This window comes from Aethalodelphis obliquidens, unplaced genomic scaffold, assembly GCF_003676395.1.
Source record: "Aethalodelphis obliquidens isolate GAN/ISIS:26980383/991018 unplaced genomic scaffold, ASM367639v1 scaffold78, whole genome shotgun sequence".
NCBI lineage: Eukaryota > Metazoa > Chordata > Mammalia > Artiodactyla > Delphinidae > Aethalodelphis > Aethalodelphis obliquidens.
Window position 1 is genome coordinate 5,838,260 of NW_020838022.1, and position 26,455 is coordinate 5,864,714.

At 42.2% G+C, this 26,455-nt stretch overlaps 1 protein-coding gene across 1 annotated transcript in view; it reads right to left on the reverse strand.

Moving 5' to 3' along the window:
- Positions 1-378: 378 nt before the first annotated feature.
- ADGRG4 (adhesion G protein-coupled receptor G4) overlaps positions 379-26,455 on the reverse strand; it is a 71,304-nt gene continuing 45,227 nt past the window's right edge. The window contains 11 exon segments of the mRNA XM_027092461.1: positions 379-634; positions 1,880-1,952; positions 6,000-6,180; positions 6,183-6,251; positions 6,409-6,439; positions 9,508-9,586; positions 12,759-13,027; positions 15,737-15,858; positions 17,901-17,997; positions 20,174-20,223; positions 20,629-20,684. Coding sequence (XP_026948262.1) covers positions 379-634; positions 1,880-1,952; positions 6,000-6,180; positions 6,183-6,251; positions 6,409-6,439; positions 9,508-9,586; positions 12,759-13,027; positions 15,737-15,858; positions 17,901-17,997; positions 20,174-20,223; positions 20,629-20,684 — 1,283 coding nt within the window.

Sequence of the window (26,455 nt, forward strand, 5' to 3'; positions counted from 1 at the left end):
GATGAGCACTAGCTTGGGGGCCACTAGCTTCTGGCCCCAATTCTGCTGCTGACGGGACTGTCCATAAGACGTTCTCCTCTTCCTGCTTAAGGTTCCTCATCTGTAAAATGAGGGGATTGCACTAGACAATGTATGAGGTGCCTTCGGATTTTAACAGTTTGTGACGATTGTTTGCAATTACCCATGCAATTTTTTTCTTTACCTCCAGTCTCTTCTCTCCTCCATGAACCTAATAACCCACTGATTTGTACATACTAAGTTCACTAGGTGCTTCTATGCACACTTTCTCAGTCCAGAGTAAGCCCAGGTGTGCACATGCACATGTGCATTTCGTTTTGAGGAGGAATCATTTCCCAAGACCACGTCTGTGGCCTCACACTAATTCAATACCTCTGGAATATAAGTATAGACAGTGTAGCCTTTTCTCTCACCATTTGGGGAGCTTGTTTTTGAAGGAGTGCCTTGGGCGGAGCCTAAAGATTTGAAAATGGAACTAGTTGCAGTTGACTTGACGGACGGTGTCAACAAATTGTGCGCAAAGGTTTTCTTCAGTCTTTCCTGTTTCTGCCCAACATCGAGCTCACACAGGCTGCTGCCATCTGAAATGACTCCCCAAACAGTTAAAAACAGAAAACTCATCAAATTCTACACTTCAAATGGGTAAATTATACCTTAAGAATCCTGTTAAAAATATAAAGCCCAATGTACAGTCTGTTCGTTCTGGGTACCTCAAGGAGGCAGCTTTTCTATGAAGTTGTGAGAAGTAAGTTTGAACTATAATGTGTGGTACAGGCAGGGCCAATTCACTTATCAAGGAAGACCGCTTTCCCTAGAGCCCAGCACAGGGACCAGCAGGTTACTGACTTGCCCAGCAAAAAGGAACTGGATCTCTGTGCTACTTATAGCATCTTCTAGCTCAAGCATCGCCTTCCCTAAAGGCAATAAACTGAGCTTTGCATTGCGACTGAGCGAAGCTACCTGAATTGGATGGAAGAGCATTTTGATGCATAGAAAACCAGTTTGCCTGAACTGGAGATATTCTCAGAGGCAACACCAGAGTCCACTATACCTCCCACCGTGCAGGAAGGGCCACTGGTCCATCTGGGCTGCCACCAGCCAGGCATCTTAGGGATGCTGACAAGCTCTCTCCTCCACCATGACTTCTTGCTTCCCACATCTGCTCAGTCAACTGTTGGCTACAGGCCAGAAAGCCCCTGTGACCCAGTGCCCGGAACACCATAGGCACTCAATCAATGTTCTTTTTTTTTTTTTTTTAATTATTTATTTATTTATTTTTGGCTGCGTTGGGTCTTCGTTGCTATGTGCGGGCTTTCTGTAGATGCGGCGAGCAGGGGCTACTCTTCGTTGCGGTGTGCGGGCTTCTCATTGCGGTGGCTTCTCTTGTTGCAGAGCGTGGCCTCTAGGTGCGCAGGCTTCAGTAGTTGTGGCTCACAGACTCAGTAGTTGTGGCTTGCAGGCTGTAGAGCGCAGGCTCAGTAGCTGTGGCGCACGGGCTTAGTTGCTCCGTGGCATGTGGGATCTTCCCGGACCAGGGCTCGAACCCGTGTCCCCTGCACTGGCAGGCAGACTCCCAACCACTGTGCCACCAAGGAAGTCCCCAATGTTCTTTTAATTGAATTGAGACTTAAGTGACAGCAAGGACAAGCAGTCCAAGGAATTTGGGCCAAAAGCGAAGCTTCATTATGTTAAAATATGGCCGAAGTCACATTTTTCACCTGACTTCATTCATCTCCGCACAAAAGCACAAATCTTTTTCCTGACATGGAAACAGCCTCCATTTGATGCTGATGGTGTATGAACTCGTCAGGAGACAAGTAAATCTCATCAGTTTGGAAAACCTGTAAATTCAATACCTTACCCCAAATGGCATCTTACCAGTATCCACTGGGCATGCTCCTTCATCACCCAGTGGAACACAAAAATGAGGAACCCTAGCCAGGAGAAGAAGGTCAGTCTTTTTCAGCTTCTTTCACTCGCTGTCACCAATGCCTAGACTCAAGCCTACTCTTGTCACCATCAATACTCCTTCTAAGGAACCCCAAGGCTATTACTAGCTTTCTGAGGTCACCTTTCTAGCCTCTCTCTCAATGGTAGTGCTAGCAAGAAGGTCTGTATCAAGGTTTCATGTCAACCGCAGTTTTCCTCCTGGGCTGCTGTCTGCCCTAGAGCTTGAGAGATAAGGTCTGCAGTGGGAACCAGCCTCTGAGATGGCTCTCAGTGATACCCATATCCTGTCATTCACATCCTTATGTAGTCTCCTCCCATGTTGTACCAATAGAATATGGCAGAAGTGATGGCATGTCCCTTCCAAGATTAGGTTATAAAAGATGTTGTTCTCTCTCTCTCTCTCTCTCTCTCTCTCTCCACCCCCCTGGAAAGGATGACCCAGATAAGATTCAGAGCTGATTAGAAGCGACAATGGCAATTGTATTACAATATACAATGTATCAAATCAACACGTTGTACACCTTAAATTTACACAATGCTATATGTCAAATATATTTCAAATTTTAAAAAAGAGACATTAAAACTAGTGGTTACCAGTGGAGAGAGGGATGGGTAGGGGACTAAGAGGTACAAAGTACTATGTATAAAATAAATAAGCTATAAGTATATATTGTGCAACACAGGGAATAGAGCCAATATTTTATAATAACTCTAAATGGAGTGTAACCTTTAAGAATTATGTAACATACATAATTGTATGTTACACCTGTAACATACGATATTGTACAGCAAGTATAGTTCAATTTAAAAAAAGAAAGAAAAGAAAAGGGACGTTAAACGCTCTGCTTTATGGAGTGCGGAGCTCTCTGTCTCTAGGAAGTTTCAAGTGGTGGCTTGTGACTTCCTGTCACTTGAGGGGAAGTTGGATCGGGAAGACCTGGCTTTCCTGGCCCCAGCACTGAGACTCTGATTCCAGGTGGGAGGCAGCAATCTGGAGGCTAAACGGTGACAAGTGACAAGCCCCACTACCTCCCCTGAGGGCTTTATCTCCATTTGTAACCAAACAGCAGTGGAGAGGAAGCCAGCAGCCTTCACTCTTTCTGAGCAGCAGCTACCTGGAAGGTGGTCCGGCAGCCTGATGAGAGCAAATCCCAGTCTCCAAGCAGGTAAAACTCCTCCAGCTTCAGCAGGAACAAGGGGCCACAGTGACAACCGGCCCCTCTTACTGCTCTGATTTCCTGCATGGAGTTCAGCTAGTTCTCACACTTAAAGGTTATTCTGTGAATTCCAATGAGCTGCCTGCCAGCTCGCCCTTTCTTCCTGACAGCCTTCCTTTTTCTTTCCAATAACAGATTGATCTGCTTACTCACTAGCACATAGGCAGGAGGGAAGATGTCAGGTTTTTGTCACCTGCATTTTTATTTGTGCATCCCTCCTTCAGAAATGGCTCAGCAAGAGCATCATTTTTTCACACGACCACAGGGCAACCCCCTTCAGCCAGAATTACAAACTTGCCATCTGCTTTTTTTTTTTTTTGCAGTACGCGGGCCTCTCACTGTTGTGGCCTCTCCCGTTGCAGAGCACAGGCTCCGGACGCGCAGGCTCAGCGGCCACGGCTCACAGGCCCAGCCGCTCCGCGGCATGTGGGATCTTCCCGCACTGGGGCACGAACCCGTGTCCCCTGCATCGGCAGGCGGACTCTCAACCACTGCGCCACCAGGGAAGCCCTACCATCTGTCTTTTAAATGGCTAATTTGTTCACTTCTTTCATTGCATTCTTGTTTTGAATATTTGAGACCTCTGTGTGTGTGTGTGTGTGTGTGTGTGTGTGTGTCCATGGGACTAGAGTTTGAAACTCAGAGCTCTGAAAACACCCCCTTCTGCAAGATGGCGCATTCTACCTTGTAGGTGGGACTAGGAACTAGCAAGCCTTGGTGCTTGATTGACATAAAGTGCATCTGACAGACGCAGACAGCTTGGCTCTGTTGATGTTGGATCTGGGCTTTGGTTTTCGTCCTCAGGAGATCTCCCATTGGATTCTGCATCTACCCATCCAGGCTTCCCACTTAGACACGACTCTCTCCTTCCACCACAGGAATGGAGCACATGCTGTTTTTGCAAAACACCCCTCCCCCGCTTTAAGCTCTAAACTTCTTTGCTTTCTGGTTCTTTTATCAGCTATTCCTTTAACCCCTCTTTCCATAAGGTTGAGTGTGTTTCTCCTCAGAACTCGTGAGCCCAAGAGTAGCCTGGAGTTACTGCTTAGGAAGAAATCCACACAGGCACCTAGTTTACGAATCTACCTCTGTCCACATTCTAGAGCAAGGCAGCTTCGTTCTCAAAGCATCATGTTACTGAGACCAGGCTACCTCAGTGGAGGCCAGGTAAGGTCAAGAGGTAAAGTGCAGAACCATCACCGGGCCCTCGGTTGACGATCTAAGATACAACCAAGCACTGGTAGCCTCAAAGGAAACCACGCGACAGTAGTGTGGAGAGCTCCTAAAAATTCTGGCCCTAGTGTCAGAAGGAATAAAGACGGCACACGGACGGAGAACAACATATCTTGTGTCTCTTTATATTCCAATCAGAATTGGCCGTGTAAGGTTGGTGGAATCCAGTGGGACAAAAGTTCCAATTGATACACTGTATTGCTCTAAAATGAGATGGTTTCTTGAATCACAGGACTTGCCGTCAAAGAGTATACTTTACTTTGGATTTTTCCCCCACGCCCTGCAGCACCTTGCCAATGCCTGGCCTATATTAACTGCAGAGCAGCTCATATTTCCCAAGGTTCCTCAGGGGTTAACAACCACAATAACAAAGGACTCTGAGGTTTTAAAAAATGTTCAATTTAAAACAAATTTTTAAAGTTATTTTCCCCCAGCAGAATTTCTCAGAACTTGTACCATGCTAGGGAACATTGTGTCATTTCAAGAATGGGGAGGGGTAGTTTTGTGCATTTCCCAAATTTCTTTGACCATAGAACTCTTTCTTGCTGAAGCACCCTATGGGACCACCAGTTCCCTGTACTCTGGTAAAAGGGTTTATTGAATGAATAAGTAGTTAAGAGCAATAAGGGAGACCTTAACTCAATGGACTGCCCAAGTCGACTCACAGCCTGCCCCAGTACCCCAAATGAGCTGGCCCACACTTGAGGATAAGAGCATGGGGTGGACTTTGAGACGCCCAGGAAATCATTCTGCATGTCTCTTCCTGCCAAGATGTCCAGATAAGCAGATTATAAGAATTCAGATTATAATGAACAGCAGCAATTACTCAGAAGTGTATTAACCAGAGCCCTACCTTTTACTCCTCATGCCATCTTTGGCCTACCATTGAATAACTTCATTAATCCTTTGTTCCTTTCACCAGAAAACAGACAGGAGACTAAAGAGCTATAGAGTCATTCGTTTAGGGTCATCTAATTCAACCAGCTGTGGTGACGTTTTCAAGACTGATTTGTAGCAAAACCAAGACCAGAACCTTGGCTTCTTGCCGTGGCCCACTGCTCTTTGCTCTCCACGTTCAATCCTCTATGGCTCTACAATTTCCTAACCTGGCTCCTTCCCACAGTATGAGGATATCTGATGCAGCCAGAGTCTATGGGGTCAGCAGTTTAATGTTTCTACTGTCCAGTAATTGCTATGTTCCATGGGATTATGTACTTCAAAATGTCAACACAGGTGTGAATCTGTACACTTACGAGCACAATGTGTTGATGTAATGAATACTGTAGGGTGTACTGCCTATCAGTGTTCGATAGAGACATGGCCAACTAGCTGCAGTTGAGTTAGCTATCTGGATTTCTCTCTACATCCCTGAGTAAGAGAGAGTGGTCTCGTTTAATGAAGCCCTAACATCTAGCCAATGTTTCTAGTGGCTGCCTGTCAGTCATTGACAGCAGGGGCCCCTTGGATTATTTTTTCCTCCTTTGAAAAAATACTGAATACTAAAGGTAAGATTTTCCAAAGCAGCAAAAACCTTGATGGAGGTTTAGCTAGCCAGGGAAAGTACAGAGAAGCAACAGGTACCTGGCAGAGTGTTAAAAATGGCAAAAAGATACAAGAAAAGGATCCTCACAGCTCCCCAGGCAAAAAAGGCAAACCCCCAGGTGAGGCCAAGTGAGAATGTCAGGCTGGTTGTGCCTTTGAGGTCATGCAGCATCATCTTCCGTCGAGACTTCTGGCTTTGGGATTTCATGGAATTCGGTTGAGCAAAAGAACAGTGCAGAACGTGGAGAGATTCATGAGAAATATGAGGCAAAAATCAGCCACCACTGAGATGTAAAAGACAGGATCATCTCTTTTTTTGTGTGGTACGCGGGCCTCTCACTGTTGTGGCCTCTCCCGTTGCGGAGCACAGGCTCCGGACGCACAGGCTCAGCGGCCATGGCTCACGGGCCCGGCAGCTCCGCGGCACGTGGGATCCTCCCGGACCGATGTAAAAGATAGGATCATCTTTAATCCAACAACTGGAAGAGACCAAGGAGAGAAGGCCATTGTGAGGTAGAGGAACATGAACTCCTATTTTTAATGCTACTCTGATGATCACTGAGTCAGTTTCATTTCACACGAGAACACCTAGGCCTAGAGTGTAAACCAACTCGACAGAGTTCTCTCATGCTCACTGCAGACAGAGCTGGCACCAGAACCCCAGTCTCCTGAGCCCCAGTCCAGGGTTCTTCCCAGCGTCAAGTTAAAAATCCTAGAGGATATTTCTGCCCTACACATGCAGAAACTTCTCAGTCCAATTCCCTGGGAGGCTATTCTCTTCCTCAATAGCAGAAAAACACATTATGTAATTCCCCCCGAAGTGGCTTACACCTGAGCTTGTATTTGCAGGATAAATTCTGCTTCGCATGATAAATTTCACAGTGAAAGGACACGGGTAATGACTGGCTTTTTGGACTGCTATATCAAATAGCGATGAGATCATCAGAGTTAATGAAAATTCAACAAAAAGAAGACAGCTCTAACTGTATTGCTTTCAAATATGATGTTTATTTTCAACCCCACACCACAGCTACAGGTTTGAATTCCAAAAGGCAACACTGGTCACTGGATTGATTAACGGCTTTACAGTTTCTATTAAAGAAGAATTATGCAGTGATTTATAGGAACAGATACTTCATCTCATAACATTTCTAATTACTACATGCATTACCTGTGATGTTTGAACATAGACAAGCTTCACTAATTTAACTGTGTGTCAGCTTAGCTGAGACCTCTTCTCCAGAGCTAGGAATATCCCCTGTGGTCATATTGTTCACGTTGGTGTGGATACTTTCATCTGTATGTGAGTTTGTGTGTGTGTGTTTGTGTGGGTCTCAAGGGAGTAGGGGTAAAGCATTTAATTTCCCTAATAGAATCTAATACTTAGGGTTCCCCAGATTTGTAGTTGCCAAGGGGGATGGGGGATGGGGGAGGGATGGATTGGGAGTTTGGGATTAGCGAATGCAAACTATTATATATATGTATAACTGAATCACTTTGCCATACACCAGAAATGAACACAACACTGTAAATCAACTTTACTTCAATAAAATAAATTTTCAGGACTTCCCTGGTGGTCCAGTGGGTAAGACTCCACGCTCCCAATGCAGGGGGCCCTGGTTTGAGCCCCGGTCGGGGAACTAGATCCCGCATGTGTGCTGCAACTGAGAAGTCCACATGATGGAACTAAAGATTCCCGCGTGCTGCAACTAAGACCCAGCACAGCCAAAATAAATAAATAAATATTTTTAAAAAATAAATTTTCAAAAAGATTTTAGATTTAATAAATATTGCTGCTGCATTCCTGCACATGCTTATTAGCCAATCTGAAGTGCAATGAATTGGGCATTCATTGCAAAATGTCTGTGGCTTATAACAAGAAAGACATTCAACTTCGTGGTCAAAAAAAAAAAAAAAACCAGAAAAACTTAAGTTTCCCTGAATATCATCTTCAGCCTTAAAAGAGGCTATAGAAAACTCTTTTAAAAAGGCGGCGCTATATATTTGGTTAGAGAATCATCTCCAAGACATACTGTTAAGTACGAAGCAGTGTATATCTACTATTTGGGTGACAAAGTGTACAAGAGAATATCTACACAAATTCGATTGTTGGCAATAAGAGTTGCATCAAGGGACGGAAACTGGGAAGCTTGGTGTTGGGAGTGGACTTCACTTTTCATCCTCTACCCTTTTGTACTTTTGAATTTTCTACCGTGTGCATGTATTACTCCTTCAAAATATAATTATTTTTTAAAAGCTCTTAGAGCAGTCTGCCTCTTACTGACCAATTCACACATGAAAGGGCTTTTTCAGGGGGAGTGGAGTTGGTTTTGTTCTGGTTTTGCTTTTGCTTTTGATCTTTGAAGAAGAATCACCATTAGATACACACTGGGGACCCTTTAAGTCACAAAACAAGCAAGGAGGGAGGATGGAGGAGGAGATGAAAAGGAAGGGAAGAGAAAAGGGAGAAAGAGAAAGAATAAGGAGCAATTATAATTACAAGGCATCTGCTGGCAGGGGCAATATAATTTTGACCCTCTGGAAACTGTCATCTCAATATGAAAGATGAAGAAGTTTGGAGGGCAAGACCTCGTGCATTTGCTTCCAGTCCAGTGGGAGAGGAACTCTATAGTGAAAAAGAACTTGAGAGGCTATGATACAGAGAATGGATACGGGTAAGTAAAAAACAATCCAAAGCGTAAAGGTTGTGCAGTCTGAAGGACTGCATGGTAACTATCTACAGGCCTGTAAAAGAAGGTTCTGGAGAGGTAGAGCGACTTGAATAGCTACTCTCTGGCACCTGTGGTTGAGAGAACCAAAGAGATGGGCTTTATATATCAAAAAGAGCAAAGAAAAAGCAAGAAAGAAAAGTACAACCACAGGACAACAAAGCTGAGCCAATTTACAGAGGAAAGTGGTGGAGTCTTCTTCAGGGGAGACCTTTGTCGTTGAAATACAGAAACGTTTTCCAACCCGTTTCAGTATTTCGTTATAGTGGCCGTTCCAACTCCTAAGTTCTGCAAGCTTTCTAATCATGATAGCTGCCAGATGTCTATAATGCTGATTTCTTTTATTTATTATGTTTTCTTGCATTGTATTTACATCATTATTATAGCCCCATTTAATAAATTTGAGGGCTCTTTACCAGTCAAAACATTAAATAAATAAATAGATAAATAAACTATTCATTAATTAATAATCGCTACCAGATATGTATCACCGATGGGACAGGCCACATGCTGAGCACTTTACATACATGGTGTCATTTTAATCTGCACCCAACACTGAGAGCAAACATTATTATCCCCGTTTCCCAGAGGAGGAAATGGAAGGAAGAGGTAAAGCAAGTTGATTGACCAAGGTCATACTGAGCGCAGACACCTAACCATTATATCAGTGCACGCATGACTTTGTTAGGGTAAAAAGGCTGAGACCAATTTCCCCCCTGAAGCCAGTGTCAAGACCAAGCCCCAGGCCAGGGAGCACCTCACCATACCCTGATGGCCAAGAGCATTACCACTGGAGAAGCAGACATGCTGGTACTTACAATGGAGTCGTTGAGCTCAGAGTCCCATACAGATCTTTTTTCACACCCAGTATAATCACCACCACAATCGCTGGGATTCCTAGAGTGAGAAAGCAAGCCAGAGGCATCCCATTAGGAAGTGGGAGAGCTCCCGATCAATGACTGTTGGCACTGATACATTGAGACACTTTAAATGAGCCACAGATGTGTGGGCATCAAAATACCATTGTTTGCAAAATGTTTGTGAATTCTTCCAGGTTAAACATTTCTAGGAGTTCTCTAATCTGCTAAACTAAACAGCATACCAATGGCTTCAGTACAACACCCACTGGTTATTAAAAATAGCACAAGTGCCAAAAATCAACTTGGCACATCTAGTTCATGGGAATGCAAGTTCGCATAAAGCATTTCTTCTCGGAGGATTGGCTGCCAATGTGTCTCTCTTTCAACACTGCCCCTTAGTTCCCGGTCTCTTTTTGTCTAGGCCACCTTGGAGGAAGGGCACAGGCAATCAGCTGCAGCCTTCAGTGCTTTTCTGACAGGGGAGCCGTTTCCACGCTCGTTACTAGTTTGACATTTTGACTAGATCGACCAGTTAACGATCAGTCAATTCAGCCCAAGTATAATAAAGCAATCAGTTCAGTCCAAGTGGTCAAACGTGACATGAGTATAGACACAGGGTTTAAAAATCCAATTACCTGTACATTTGCAAAACTTAAAAGACTTCTTTCTTTTTCACAATGTATTTCTCCTAAACTAGGAGCATAACACCTGCACACATTTTAGGGGTTTTGTAAGATACTTTCCAAAGCTGTTTCAAACCCCAGAGTGCCAAGCATCTTAAGAAATCCTCCATCGTCCTATCCTGTGATTAACAGGACAGTCCCTTCTGCTCTGTGTGTGGCACACCAGGCACAGGGCCCAGCACGATGCAGATGAAAAAAATACTAGTTTGGGGCCGGAAGGGAGGGATGGAGGGAGGTCTCGCATTTAGGAAGAAAGTCGTGAGACAGTCCCCAAGCTGTGTTAACACTTTGCTAATTAAACCAAAAAAGATGCCTACTGGTTATTAAAAAATGTGGACAAATATATCTACTGCCTTCGACAGGGATTTAAATAAAGGAATGAAACCTTTGCAACAGGTTGTTTTGGCATTAGGAAGACAGAACTTCAAACACAAACAGAGACTAATGTTTATTTTCCTAACAGTTGATTGCATCTGTCTAATATTTAAATGCTCTGAGACTCCCTGTAGCGGGCCAGCTCTGCAGTGGCTCCCTGGCCGACCTTGCAGGGAGCCAGAGACCAAGCAGGCAAAGGCTTGTACCACGACTGATCTGAGTTTGGGTGGAATGACTTGTGATCCTCCACGAATTCGAGAAGACGAGGCAGGCCTGTGAGGAGGGGCTCCGAGGCCATCTCCTACTCTTCTCCCCGGAAGGCTGTCACGATGCAGCTTCTCATCGCCTCCCGGGCTCTGAGGCAGGGTGGGGCTTTGCACCCTGCGCCCTCAGAACAGAGCTGCACAGTAGAAACCACAGAGCTTCACCTGAGAGCTGGCTCGTCAGCAGCAGGGAATCCTGCGACTCGTGTGGCAGCCACCTGCTCTCTCTGGTTTGGGTGTCATTCTTTATAGTGTGGGGAGAGAGGACCTGGGAGCTGGCAGCTTTAGCTACTTGTCTTTTCACCGTCTACGTAAGTCATCAACTGAGTCTGAAAGCGGCTCGTTGTATCTTTACTGGTTGAGCCGGTCAGGCCTTCACCATGGCTTGACCTTGGCTTGGGTGTGTACTTGACACTCCTCAAGTTTTTCCTGCCTCCAATTTCCAAGCCTTAGCCTTGCCTGCCTCCCCCCTGCACCCCAGAAAGCGTGTGTGGAATGTGCAGATCAAGGAGATGAGAAGCCAGCCCTGGGGAATACCAACACGAAGGAGCAGGTGAAGGAAGAAGGGTCGGACGAGGAAGCCGAGAATGAGTGATGCCGGGGGAACGAGTGCTATTCCCAGCCCCTGCACAGTTAGCCAGATGTGGGATATCCGCCTTCTGGGTTATTCATGAAGCCTCTTCCACAACATCTTTCAATCTTCCAGTTGACTCGAGGTGAGGGTTGCCAGGCACAAAAGGGAGTGTTCTGACTGCTTTTGGCTTTGTATTTCTGACGGGTTCCAAACTATACTCAAACCACTTCTTAGATCATGCTTTGTTTAGCATTTGCCCGTCTCTGCTCCCCACATTACCATGGCTAATAGCACTAACCGTGTAGCCAAAGAAAGCATGTACTACGTTAATGAACTCATTAAAAGGATGAGTAGCTAATTGCAAAGCTACTGTCTTCACCAAGGCAGTGGAAGATAAAATCTATCTTCCCGGGTATCCTACGCATCTCACTTAATACACATCCCTTATGGATCCAACACATTTTCTGAACCTCAAAGCCGGTTTGAATAGACAAGGGGTGGGGAAGGGCTGAGTTGTCCATGTCAGTCAGAAATGCAGGAAAGCCAACCAATGAAATGACATTTAAATTAGGAACTGCTCATGCTGAGTTCCTACCTGGCTTCTTCTATAGGGCAGCAGAACGGTGAGTCATGAGGCGTGGTGTGAATGGGGGCATGTCTGAGCCAGCACCCTCTCACATCTTGCAAGTCTTTTCCCTGGCCCTTAAACAATATGACTGGATCCTAGAGGTCAAAGTCCAAACTATGGAGACAGACCCCCTGGTTCAAATCCCAGTTCTGCCACTTACTAGCTGTGTAAACTCTGGCAAATTACCTAATCTCTTTGTGCCTCAGCATTCTCATCTCTTAAATGGGAACAATGATGAAACCTTTCCCAGAGAGGTATTGTGAAGATTAAATGAGTATGAGACACTTAGACTAAACGAGACACTTCAAACCGCGTCAGACACATGGAGCGCTACCTCAGTGTTGGCTGTTGTATCCGTGTGTATTTGCTGGGATTGTAACTTGAGTAAAGGGAAGGATAAAAGCTGACAGGTTCACTACTGTAGATCCAGCATTTAGCACAGCACACAAGCAGGTGCTCAGTAAATATGTGTGGACCGATTCCTCACCATAGAGGTTAAAAGTTGAATTTATAGAGCAATACAGACAGAAAAAGAAATGTCCACCCAAACACCAGTGAAGCAATCCTTAACTCCTTACCTATGATAGTTACAGCATTTGGTCCCAAATAATTTGTCTAATGGAGCTAGAATTAGACAGACACAGGCTTGAAACAAGGACATCAAGGACCATGGCAGATATACTTACCCCAACCAAACAGACAAAATTTAAGGATATAATTGGGAATGTATATGTTGAAGACTTTGACTAGAGCAAAATCCATGTGGACTGCCTCCAGACCCATCCAAGTCAAAGAAACGAGCAGGAAGTAATGAACTGCCACAGCGGCTGTGATACAAAGGCCCGATTTCTGAAATGATGATGACCAGGAATTGACCAGAAATACCAGGTTTAGCATCAGTAGTGCTGTGCACAGGTTGATCAGGATTTTGGAAGGATGATCTTTTCGAAGTTTGCTAAAGGAAAAGGCACAATGTTAGGTAGGGTCTCTGGTTTTTTTTGTTTTTTTGTTTTTTTTTTTTTAGGCTATGGACATGCAGCCTCCATGGCCATGGCCCACGGGCCCAGCCGCTCCACAACATGTGGGATCCTCCCGGACCGGGGCACGAACCCGTGTCCCCTGATCGGCAGGCAGACTCTCAACCACTGCGCCACCAGGGAAGCCCCAGGGTCTCTGTTTTTGATTAAGCATCGCCATGTTTTATCTGCATAATAAGTGAAAGAATAAAAGAACTGCCTATTAAAATTAAATTATCCATATTATCTTATATGTACTGAATTTTCGAGTCCCCCACTCTCTTTCCAGGTAGAGTCAAAGTATTCTAAACATGGTGACCTTCACTGACAGGAATTATAATAGCCTCTCTCAGCTAAGCAGTCCCCTTTTTTCTGTTTCTTTTTCTCTTTTGAAGAGAAGGAAGGAAAGAGTTTCCTGGATACTACAGTTCTCCCACCACTCCTTCAGCAGACTCAAGGCTGGATCTACATATGACCAAATGGCGGGATGACTTATGGAAACCATTTCAAGTAGCTACTTGGGTATTTCCAAAGATCCAGATATTTAGCATCATGGAAATATGACCTTAAGTTTCACTAAGTGATCACAATTGTACTTGTGAAAACTGATCCTGTATTTTCCAAATTAAAAAAAAATCTTTCCCTTTGATTCTTTTTCATTTCTATTATATGTCTATTGATTTAAATTTTGCAATTTTCATTTTGTGTGTACTTGGGTTTTTTAAATTGGGGTAAGTACACAAGTCCTAAGAATGCAACTCACTGAATCTTTACAAATGAATACACCCGTGGAACCCCCACACAGATCAAGAGGTAGAGTATTTTCAGTGTCTCAGAAGGCTCCTTCATTCCTTCTCCCATTAAATACCCTCCACTAGAGGTAACCAATAGTTTCACTTCTATCCGCATAGGTTTAGTTTTGCCTGTACTTGAAACTTCAAATAAATGGAACCATACAGCACGTTCTCTTCTTTTTCTTGCTTCCTTTGCTCAACTCTCTGTCTATGAGATTTAGATATTACATTATATTATGTAGAAGTATAGTTGAACCTTGGGAGTTAGGGGCACTGACCCTCCGAGCAGTCGAAAATCCGCTTATAACTTGTAGTTGTCCCTCCTCCTTATCCACGGTTCTGTATCCTCGGATTCAACCAGCCCAGAATCATGCAGCCCCCATAGTATTCACTATTGAAAAAATCTGCATATAAGCGAACTCTCACAGTTTGTTTGAACAACAAACCCATGTTGCTCAAAGGCCAATGGTAGTTTATTCATTTTTACTGCTGTGAAGCATTCTATTTTATGAATATACTACAAGTTAGTCAACTAGTCAACTGTTAATGTACATTGGGGTTGTTTCCAATTTGGGGCCACTATAAGTGAAGCTGCTGTGAATATTCTTGTATATATCTTTCCGTGGACATATACAATCATCTCTCCCTAACAGTGAAATTTCTGGGTCAACAGCTGATGGATATTTATCTTTAGTAAGTACTGCCAAAGAATTTTCCAAAGTGTCTGTGCCATTTGTAGTTTTCCATATCCTTGTTGATCCTTGCTATTTTCAGTATTTTTAATTTTAACCATTCTGGTGGGGGCATAAAAGTATAATTGTGGTTTTGATTAGCATTTTTCTGATGAGTAATGATTTTGAGGACCTTGTCGTACGCTTGTTAGCCATTTGGGTAGAGGTTAGGACTAGACATGGATATCTTCTTTTGTGAGGTGCTTGTTCAAGTGTTTTGCCCATTTTTTTTTTTTTTTTTTTTTTTTTTTGCGGTACACCGGCCTCTCATTGTTGTGGCCTCTCCCGTTGCAGAGCACAAGCTCCGGACGCGCAGGTTCAGCGGCCATGGCCCACGGGCCCAGCCACTCCATGGCATGTGGGATCTTCCAGGACCGGGGCACGAACCCGTGTCCCCTGCATCGGCAGGCGGACTCTCAACCACTGCGCCACCAGGGAAGCCCTCTTTTGCCCATTTTTAACTGTATTGTCTTTCTTTTGCCTTTTGCTCTGTAGTTTTTATATATTCTGCATACAAATCCTTCGTCAGATATATGCATTGTGAATATCTTCTCCCAATCTGTGGTTTGCCTTTTCACTATTTTCATGGTATCTTTTGATGAAAAGAAGTTCTTAATTTTCATGAAGTCTGATTTGTCAACTTTTTCTTTTATGGTTAGTGTTTTTGTATCCTGTTAGAGAAATTTTCTCCTATCTCAACCCTCTTGCTTTTTTATTTACTTATTTATTTATTTGAGTAATTCTGATTCATTAGATTTTTTTAAACATCTTTATTGGAGTATAATTGTTTTACAATGGTGTGTTAGTTTCTGCTTTATAGCGAAGTAGATCAGCTATACATATACATATATCCCCATATCTCCTCCCTCTTGCATCTCCCTCCCACCCTCCCTATCCCAGCTCTTGCTTTCTTAAAATTTAATTACAATCTTTTTTCTTTTTCAGAGAAGCCTTGGTTGTTTTGTTTTGTTTTTAACCTGCCCACTTTATAATATAATGGATCTGGCCTCTCCCTATTGTGATAAGAAACTTTTTGTGAAACTAACATGAAATTAACAAGGTTACAATGCCAATAGCATCCATCAAACCAAATTAAATTTAGAGTGAGACTCTACCAACTTACTGAAAAGCTATGTATGTCACTATTGCAACTCCCAGGAAAATGGAGGAGATTCCACATCCGATGTATGTTATAAGCACTAATATCCGTTCAGTCACTGCATCCACTGCAGACCTGGATAAATCCTAGGGAATGCAATGTGTTGTATTTTATACATTTGCCAGGGCAAGTTTATGGTAAAACACTTCCAGTGCTCACTAACAGGAGGTTCCCAGGATGTACAGCATCTCTGTTAAAGCTCTTACAAAACCAGAGTATGTACATGGATATATGATAACACTGTGTATTGTTGGTTGAGTATGCCTAGTGCAACTTACTGTGTATAGGGCATGGAGAGCCATCAACAGTACTGGAAGAACATTTAGTCATTGGTTTTATTGTCATTAACATGTTCCACACTTCAAATATAACCAAACTAATAAATGTGAATTTGGGATACAAAGTGAATTATTATCTGTACTGAGCGTCCCAAAACACTGCACAGAGCATCAAAAAATGTTCCTTTCCCTTAGACCTTAAATAATTTTCATAAAATTAAGTGACAAAATGGACCTTAGAGATCACATAAACCAGTAATTTCTTAACCTGAGGACCATAAAAGACCTGAAATGGTATGCAAAATTATTTGAATGGTATGCATTGTACTGGGAAGACAGTCCATAGCTTTCATCAGATGGTAATGGAGCTTCGTGACTCATAAAAGGTTAAGAAGTGCTGGTCTACTCTGGTAGTTCTCAACTGGACACAATTTTGCCCCTGCCTAGGGACATGTAGCAACATCTGGAGACATTTTTGGTTGTCACAACTAGAGAGGGTGCTACTGGCATCTAGTGGGTAGAGGCCAGGAATGCTGCTAAACGTCCTAGAATGCACAACAAAGAGTTATTTGCCCCAGAAGAGCAATAGTGCTGAGGTTAAGAAACCCTGGTCTGTTCCAATCTTTCACATTTCAGAAGACAAATGTAAGGTCCAAACAAGTGAAATAACCTGACCAAGATCACAGAGATAGTTAGTGACAGAGCTGGACTGTGGGCCCTGGTCTTTTGACTCATGCCATAATGTTCTAACCAATTTGCAGGGGAGTAAACAAAATTCTTAAAGTTCAATAATTATCAGTGGAGCACCTCTTATTTGTTGAATAGATATGGTAAAAAGAAAGAAAAATATAAAACAGACTCTTAGCCCTCAAGGAGTTTACCATTAGTAGAAGAAACAACTCATACACAACACATTCAGATACTAGTATATACTATGTACAATAAAGTAATTTAGGAGAACTAACAAAGTACTCGAGGGTGGGTAGAGAAGAAGGAAACACATTTGAGAGCCATTCTGAAGGAAAACGCATCAAGTCCTGACGTTAGGGAGGACCATAGGAAACGAAGGAGATAGAAAGGTTAACAATGACTCCGAGGCTCTAAGCCTGGATATGCGAATTGATCAGATAACTCTTGTTTGGTTAAGTACCACAAGCACTAAAAAAATATGCACTTCCCTACAGTGCAATTAGACAATATCTATTACAATTTAATATTTTAATTGGAAGCAATTCTACTTCCATCGATTTATTCTACAGAAATGCTTACACCAATATTAGAAGACAAATAAAAATGCGTATTACAGCATTGTTCATAACGGAGAAAAACGGTAACAACTCAAATGCCTACCTATAGGGGATTGGTTAAATTCATTGTGTTAAATCCACACAGTGGAATACTATAAATGTATTTTTTAAAAATTAAGTAGATGGATATGTATTTGCCTGAAAGCTGTCCAATATATATTGTTAGGTGAAAAGCAAGTGGTAAAAACAGTATGAATAATTCGACCCTATTTTTATAAAACAAAAACATATATTAATATACACACAGGAAAAGAACCTGAAAGAATATACATAAAGGTGTTAAAGGTGGTGATCTCTTGGGAGGGGGATTATAGGGACCTTTTCTGTAATGTTTGAATTTTGACAAGCAGGCATTAATTTTATAAGGAGAAAAATAAATATTTGTTTCAATTTGCTCTACTTTGAATGAACAAGGTAGGGGGCTGTTTTTCCACTTGCGTGGAACTTTTCCACAACTTAGTTCACACATATATTTCTGGTCTGTAATCTAATAAAAAGTTGTCAAAATTCTATCAAGGAGTGATTGAGAGACAACTAACTCACCATTAAGACTCCAAAATGGGTGAGATGGTCATACTGACAGATTGTGTAATTTAGGTTTGTTTCCTTTACTTTACAGCCTGACGTCCACCTTGCCCATCTGCAAGCGACAGAAGGGAATTTCAAAGCAATTTTGCTTTTCTCAGAAATGTTTAACTTTTCATTATATGTACCTTTCCAAAGTGTGCTATAATTAGTATCGTTTGTTAAGGCAGCAGGATAGCCGTATAATTGAACACTGAAATTAAATTAAGTCTAATAGGCAAAAGTGACTTGTGGGGAACTTCGTAAATGGCATAACTTCTTTGGTTCTCACTTTTCCCATTCTTCTACAGATTAGGACAGACTTCAATGATGAACAACAGTTCTACCACCATGCTGGAATGACAGAGTAAGGACTGTTTTTTCAAGGAGCACAAAGGGGAAACGGGTAGATCTAGAACTTTTTGAAGGGCATGAGCTATGGAATATAGGCTGACACGTGGGCTTCCTTGGTGGGACTGGAATAAACATCTGAAACAGCCAGCTCAACCCAGAATTCAAATGGTCTCAAGTGCTTTGCATTTAAGCCAGATGATGGTCTGGAACTCCTCAGGGCCAATTAAAGCCTCTGGTCTATTTGCCACCTGCCTAGTTTCTCACTCCTAAGCATATTCAGGGTTCTAGAACTAACCCACATACCTCAAGAACCTGTAGAGCTTGCGTACTAGACCAGGTTTAGAGTAAAACCTCCAGAGTAGTACCAGACCAGAGGGGTTATCCTAGGGCAGGCATCTAAGTGTGGTCAAAATTTGTCCATCCAGGATAATGATAATAGATCCCAGAAGTTCTGGATCCATGGACAGAGGGGTAGGGGCCAAAGATGACCTGGGAGGAGCCCAGCAAGAGGCATTATGAACACACAGATCAACTTACTGAGGCTGTGGGGAACAAAGCCTACCATTTTACGGAAATCTTATCCTGGGCGACTTGGAGGGGACCAGAAAAGGACAGCGCTATCTCTGTTATAGGAAAGCAGTAGTATTCCACATGCCAGGGAGTCGAATGGGAAGAGAATTTCCCCCTTTTTCCCCCAGAACTCCGAGGATACTAAAAAAAGGAAAAGTCCCAGGCAGAGCTTCCACAGGTGGAAGGCCTGGTCCCAGAGCCACTCCTGACATTCCAGGGGCAATTGCTTCCGTGTGGAATTCTCTGAGATTTGGCTATATCCCTGGAGATTCCAATGGCAATGACAAGCTTAAGAGGAACCCATTCAGCAATCCCCTTCCACGACCCCTTCTCTTTTTTTTTTTAATTTTTATTGGAGTGTAGTTGATTTACAACATTGTGTTAGTTTCTGCTGTACAGCAAAGTGAATCAGTTATACATATACATATAACCACTATTTTTAGATTCTTTTCCCATATAGGTTATTACAAAATATTGAGTAGAGTTCCCTTTGCTATACAGTAGGTCCTTGTTGGTTATCTATTTTATATATAGTGGTGTGTATATGTCAATCCCAGTCTCCCAATTTATTCCTCCCCCCTTTCCCTCTGGGTAACCATGTAAAAAATCAAATTTTTCACATCCGTGACTCTATTTCTGTTTTGTAAATAAGTTCATTTGTACCATTTATTTTAGAGTCCACATATAAGCGATATCATATGGTATTTGTCTTTCTCTATCTGACTTACTTCACTCAGTGTGACAACCTCTAGGTCCATCCATGTTGCTGCAAATGGCATTATTTCCACGACCCCTTCTCTTATGGTCCCCAAAGACTCATACCCAGCCAAGCAGGAAGGACCCTTCGAGATCAACTAGAAAGTCTTATCCCCTTCGTGAAAAGATAAAAAGATTGAAGCCCCTAGAGAGTAAATGGACCACCCAAGGTCACACAGTCAATGTAGAAGAGAAGAAGGAAAAATGTGGCCAGTCTAATGGGAAAGACAGATAAAGAGAGCCAGATCTTCATCCCTTAACTTTCTTCAAACAGCTCAGGACTGCTCTGTACTGGGTCTTGCAACTTTGTTTCTTCCAGCTTGCTGAGTTATGTGATTTTTCCCCCTGATCTCCAAAATAAGTCTCTTCTCAAAAAGAAAGTTTTACAAAAACTCCCATGCCCTAATTAGATATGAAACTCATGTTTGTATCTTGGTCATTCAGAGTCCCCTGTAGGGTCTGATAAGACAGTAACTTCCGTACAACTCGCTCCCATGTAACTGCCAGATAGCAACATGGTCAGGGGCAAAGTCTCATTGAGAACCAAGGCCAAAGCTTGCTAAGAAAAATACTTACTGTTATTCTCAAGGTCCCAAAAGGCACAGTGAACTTGATCATAATTCTAGAAAAAAGAAAAATCAGAGGCAAATACCTTTCCTTGTGATCGTTACCATACAATGACAACTACACACAAGTGTTTTCTTCTCAATGTTTTCTCAAACACTAGACACACACACACACACACACACACACACACACACACACACACGGACCGTTTGTGAGTTGGTTTTAAAACGAACCCCAAGAATCTTGGGGTTTACAAGTGAGAAAATAGTATGTTACTGCTGCATGGTGAACTGGTATGTGTCCTTTAAAGCATTTGGTAACATAAGAATTTGCCACGTCCTCCTGGTGCAAAGTCCAGGAGGGGACTGTAGATGGTCAATGCAGGTCTGATGTGAGGTGGGTGTTTCTTGTGGAACTGTGGAATTTGAGGCTCACAGTTTAGGTCAAGCCTTATGGATACAAGATTGAGCCGCCTATCATTAGGCCTAGTGAACATTCCTGAAACACTCTTGCAATCTCCAAGGAAATGGAGGGCAATGAGAAATTGGTTATGGGGGATGCTTGGAGAGCTGTGGCCCCAGCCAGAATGAAGAGATCTTACCCATTAAACATGCTTCATTTCGTATCTATTTCTGTTTAAGTTCCCTCTCCCACTCTTCCTTCTTCCCTTCTAGAATTAAGGTCCATGAAAAATGTGCTGTACCATATGGTCTTTTAGATTGGCAATGAAGGAAGCTATTAAGACTCCACACTGGACATACATTAACATCAAAGAATGGAATAGTAGTTCATTCTTATACCACGGCTAAATTTGATCATTTATTAATATATTCTTTATGTTATGCCATATGACTATGGTTTTAATCCTTTGGTGATAATTAATACATATTTAAATGCTCTTCATGGAAAATCAAAGGATAAAAATGTTCCATTATTTTGAATGAAGTGGTTTGCCTCCCTCAAAAATAAACGGAATTAAGTATCATTTAGAGTGATGGGACAACCAAAAGATCCACCTGCCCCCCCAGTGACTCCCCTGCCAATCTGCCATTGTTCTAGAAACCCACTATATTATTTATCCCTTTAGGCTAAGGCATTATTTCTAGAAGGCCCCAATTACAATACACCTCTGCTACCTGGAATGGGACAATTTTCATTAAGTCTTGGAATCACATCTGTTAAGTAGCCAATGTTTTTTTAAAATATTTATTTGTCTGCGCAGGGTCTTATTTGTGGCACACAACAACCCTCCCAACTTAGTCTAAGAGATGTAGTTTTCTGTAGTGAAAAGGCCAAAGTTGGAGAAACACACTGCGACCCAGGATTGAATTAACCTGCTCTCTGGCTTTATTTCCTTGACTCACAAAATGGAGGCTGTTCAGGGAAAGGAAGTAAACCATTGCTCACTCTTCCACCTTCTGGCTCTAGGCTCCAGTTGTACCTATTTCACTTCTGAACCTTTACAGAAGCAGTGTCCTCTGCCGGAAACACTCCTCCCTCCTTTCCTCACCCTTTTTCATCTTCTAGCTGGTACTCAACCTCGGGTCTCAGCTGATGCCTCTCCTACAGCTGGCCTTTCCTGAGCTCCCACACAGGGGTAGATGCCATCCCCGTGCTTCCAGAACCCCTGTGCCATATTGTACTTGCCTCGTGCTTTGTCCCTCTCCCCGAGGACTGCCCGCGAGTGCAGGGGTGGAAGGGGAGGCACGTGTTTTCCAGGAGTGGTGTCTTATCAACGATCCTCAAGGTAGTATGTTGTAATGACAGTTAAGATTTTGATTAAAAGATGTTAGAAGAAGCAGTGTGAAAGCAGGGCTGTGAGACTCAGAACTTGAGGGGGGGATGGGATGTAGTTAAACAGTGGCAACTCTTGTAAGTGCTTACTCCCCCAGAACAGTGGCCCAGGTCCCAGCCTCAGGTCACCCCCTTCCATGTGAGAACCTCCCCCCACCATCCAGCACCACACAAGACACACAGTAGGAATTTAATAAATATTTCCTAACTGAATAAATAACTGGGTGAATAAATGAATAAACTGTGTCACCTCCAGCAGGGCCCTTCCCCTCGCTGGGTCTCAACATCCTCATTGGTAAAATGAGGAGATGGGACACGATGAATTATAAGGACCCTTCCGGTTCTGAAATTGATGGTAGGCTACTTCTGATCCTCCTTCATCTAGCACTATGACGTCTGAAGGCTAATTTTGGCAAAGATCTTTAATCTCTTTCAGTGGAAGGTGTTAGTGAATAAAAATGACTTATTAGGTGTGGAACCTATGCAAAACAGGTTTAGCTTTTATTCTACAAAAACAAGCACAAGAAAGGAGAGAAGCTAAGACTAAAATAATGGCATCTGAGATGATACAGAGAAATTACAAGCTCACCAAAATGGCCTGAGTGCTATGAACCACATTCTTAATTTTTATTAAAATTATTTGTTCATTAACTGGCCTGTCCTGGGTCCAACCTATTATTTCCATTAAAAAAAAAAAAGGTCTAATAAATATATAGCTACTGAAAACCTGTTGGGTACCTAGCCTTGTGCTAGGTGCCATGAAATGAAAACATGCCTGAGCCATGATATATGCCACAACCTCCTTGGGAATACCAATCTAGAAGCTAGGCAGAGGTGTAAGACAAGAATACAAGCAGGGGGGTGAGGACAAGAGCAGAGACTCATGAACTCCAGGCAAACTTCCTGGGTGGAATTTGAGCTAAGCCCACAGGAACAAATAGAATTTAGATAGAGAGGGAGCAGTTACGGAATTCCAGGAGAACTGAGCATCATACAGACATAGCTAGAGATAATGTGTTATATTTGAGTTGGTATGTGGTATGTTTAAGCTGGCTCAGTACAACCTCTCCCAAAATAACTCTGTGAAAATTTGACCATTAGAAATTCATTTCTTTGGATAACATCCTTAGAAAAATGCAAACACACCCAGGTATTAACCTCTTAAATACTTGAACTTTGGAGTCAGACATCCTGGGTTTGATTCCTAGCTATGCCATTTCCTAGCTGTGTGACCTTGGGCAAAACTACTTAACTTCTTTGTCTTAGTCTGTTAGGGCTGCTATAACAAAGTCCAGATTAAGTGGCTTATAGACAACAGAAATCTATTTCTCAAAGTTCTGGAGGCTGAAAGTCCAAGATCAAGATGCCTACATGGTTGGGTTCTAGTGAAGGCTTGCTTTCTGGTTGATAGATGGCACCTTCTTGCTGTGTCCTCACATGGTGGAAAGGGTGAGGGTGCTCTCTGGGGCCTCTTTTATAAGGGCATAATTCCCATTCATGAGGGCCCCAGCCTTATGACCTAATCACTGCCCAAACGACCCACTTGCTAATACCATCACCTTGGGGGTTAGGATTTCAACACAAGAATTTTGAGGGGACACAAACATTCAGATCACAGCATTCTTTGAGTCTTGGTTTCTTGTGAGAAGTAGATGAGCTATTAAGTGTAAATAACAACAATTAATAGCGATCATCAACAACATCATGCAGGGGCTTCCCTGTTGGCGCAGTGGTTAAGAATCCGCCTGCCGAGTCTGTCATACAGAGTGAAGTAAGTCAGAAAGAGAAAAACAAATACCGATGAATTTGGTAAAGTAGCAGGATACAAAATTAATGCACAGAAATCTCTGGCATTCCTATACACTGATGATGAAAAATCTGAAAGTGAAATCAAGAAAACACTCCCATTTACCATTGCAACAAAAAGAATAAAATATCTAGGAATAAACCTACCTAAGGAGACAAAAGACCTGTATGCAGAAAATTGTAAGACACTGATGAAAGAAATTAAAGATGATACAAATAGATGGAGAGATATACCATGTTCTTGGATTGGAAGAATCAACATTGTGAAAAGGACTCTACTACCCAAAGCAATCTACAGATTCAATGCAATCCCTACCAAACTACCACTGGCATTTTTCACAGAACTAGAACAAAAAATTTCACAATTTGTATGGAAACACAAAAGACCCTGAATAGCCAAAAGAATCTTGAGAACGAAAAACGGAGCTGGAGGAATCAGGCTTCCTGACTTCAGACTATACTACAAAGCTACAGTAATCAAGACAGTATGGTACTGGCACAAAAACAGAAAGATGGATCAATGGAACAGGATAGAAAGCCCAGAGATAAACCCAAGCACATATGGTCACCTTATCTTTGATAAAGGAGGCAGGAATGTACAGTGGAGAAAGGGCAGCCTCTTCAATAAGTGGTGCTGGGGAAACTGGACAGGTACATGTAAAAGTATGAGATTAGATCACTCCCTAACACCATACACAAAAATAAGCTCAAAATGGATTAAAGACCTAAATGTAAGGCCAGAAACTATCAAACTCTTAGAGGAAAACATAGGCAGGACACTCTATGACATAAATCACAGCAAGATCCTTTTTGACCCACCTCCTAGAGAAATGGAAATAAAAACAAAAATAAACAAATGGGACCTAATGAAACTTCAAAGCTTTTGCACAGCAAAGGAAACCATAAACAAGACCAAAAGATAACCCTCAGAATGGGAGAAAATATTTGCAAATGAAGCAACTGACAGAGGATTAATCTCCAAAATTTATAAGCAGCTCATACAGCTCAATAACAAAAAAACAAACAACCCAATCCAAAAATGGGCAGAAGATCCAAATAGACATTTCTCCAAAGAAGATATACAGCCTGCCAACAGACACATGAAAGGATGCTCAACATCACTAACCACTGGAGAAATGCAAATCAAAACTACAATGAGATATCATCTCACACCAGTCAGAATGGCCATCATGAAAAAATCTACAAACAATAAATGCTGGAGAGGGTGTGGAGAAAAGGGAACACTCTTGCACTGCTGGTGGGAATGTGAATTGGTACAGCCACTATGGAGAACAGTATGGAGGTTCCTTAAAAAACTACAAATAGAACTACCATAAGACCCAGCAACCCCACTACTGGGCATATACCCTGAGAAAACCATAATTCAAAAAGAGTCATGTACCAAAATGTTCATTGCAGCTCTATTTACAATAGCCTGGAGATGGAAACAACCTAAGTGTCCATCATCGGATGAATGGATAAAGAAGATGTGGCACATATATACAATGGAATATTACTCAGCCATAAAAAGAAATGAAATTGAGCTATTTGTAATGAGGTGGATAGACCTAGAGTCTATCATACAGAGTGAAGTAAGTCAGAAAGAGAAAGACAAATACTATATGCTAACACATATATATGGAATTTAAGAAAAAAAAATGTCATGAAGAACCTAGGGGTAAGACGGGAATAAAGACACAGACCTACTAAAGAATGGACTTGAGGATATGGGTAGCAGGAAGGGTAAGCTGTGACAAAGCGAGAGAGAGGCATGGACATATATACACTACGAAACGTAAGGTAGGTAGCTAGTGGGAAGCAGCCGCATAGCACAGGCAGATCAGCTTGGTGCTTTGTGACCGCCTGGAGGGGTGGGTTAGGGGGGGTGGGAGGGAGGGAGACGCAAGAGGGAAGAGATATGGGAACATATGTATATGTATAACTGATTCACTTTGTTACGAAGCAGAAACTAACACACCATTGTAAAGGAATTATACTCCAATAAAGATGTAAAAAAAAAATGTCAAGAAGGTATATCTACATAAAGTGTAGGTACTACAATAAAATAAAATTAAAAGAAGGAAGAAAGTAGATTGGAGGTTTCCAGGGGTTGGGGGGAGGAGAGAATGGAGATTGACTGCTAACATGTATGGGGTTTCTTTTAGGAGTAATTAAAATGTCCTAGAATTAGTGGTGATGGTTGCAAAATCTAGCAAATAGACTAAAAAACACTGAATTGTACACATTACATGGCTGAATTTTATGATGTCAGTACCTCCATAAAAAATTTTAACTACATTGAGATTAACTTATACTTATCAAATCAAGATCCTAAAATCTGATAGCATGCTGTGTTGATTTGAAGATGTTCTGAAACAGGCACTTTCACACTTTGCAAGTGGGAGTATAAGTTGGTGCAATTATTACAGAGAGCATTTTGACACCATCAGAAGTATGATTTATTTGAAAAGACACATGCACCCCAATGTTCATAGCAGCAGTATTTACAATAACCAAGACATGGAAGCAACCTCAAAGTCCATTGACAGATGAATGGATAAAGAAGATACAGTATATATATATATATATATATATATATATATATATATATACACAAAACAGAATATTACTCAGCCATAAAAAAGAATGAAATATGCCATTTGCAGAAACATGGATGGACCTAGAGA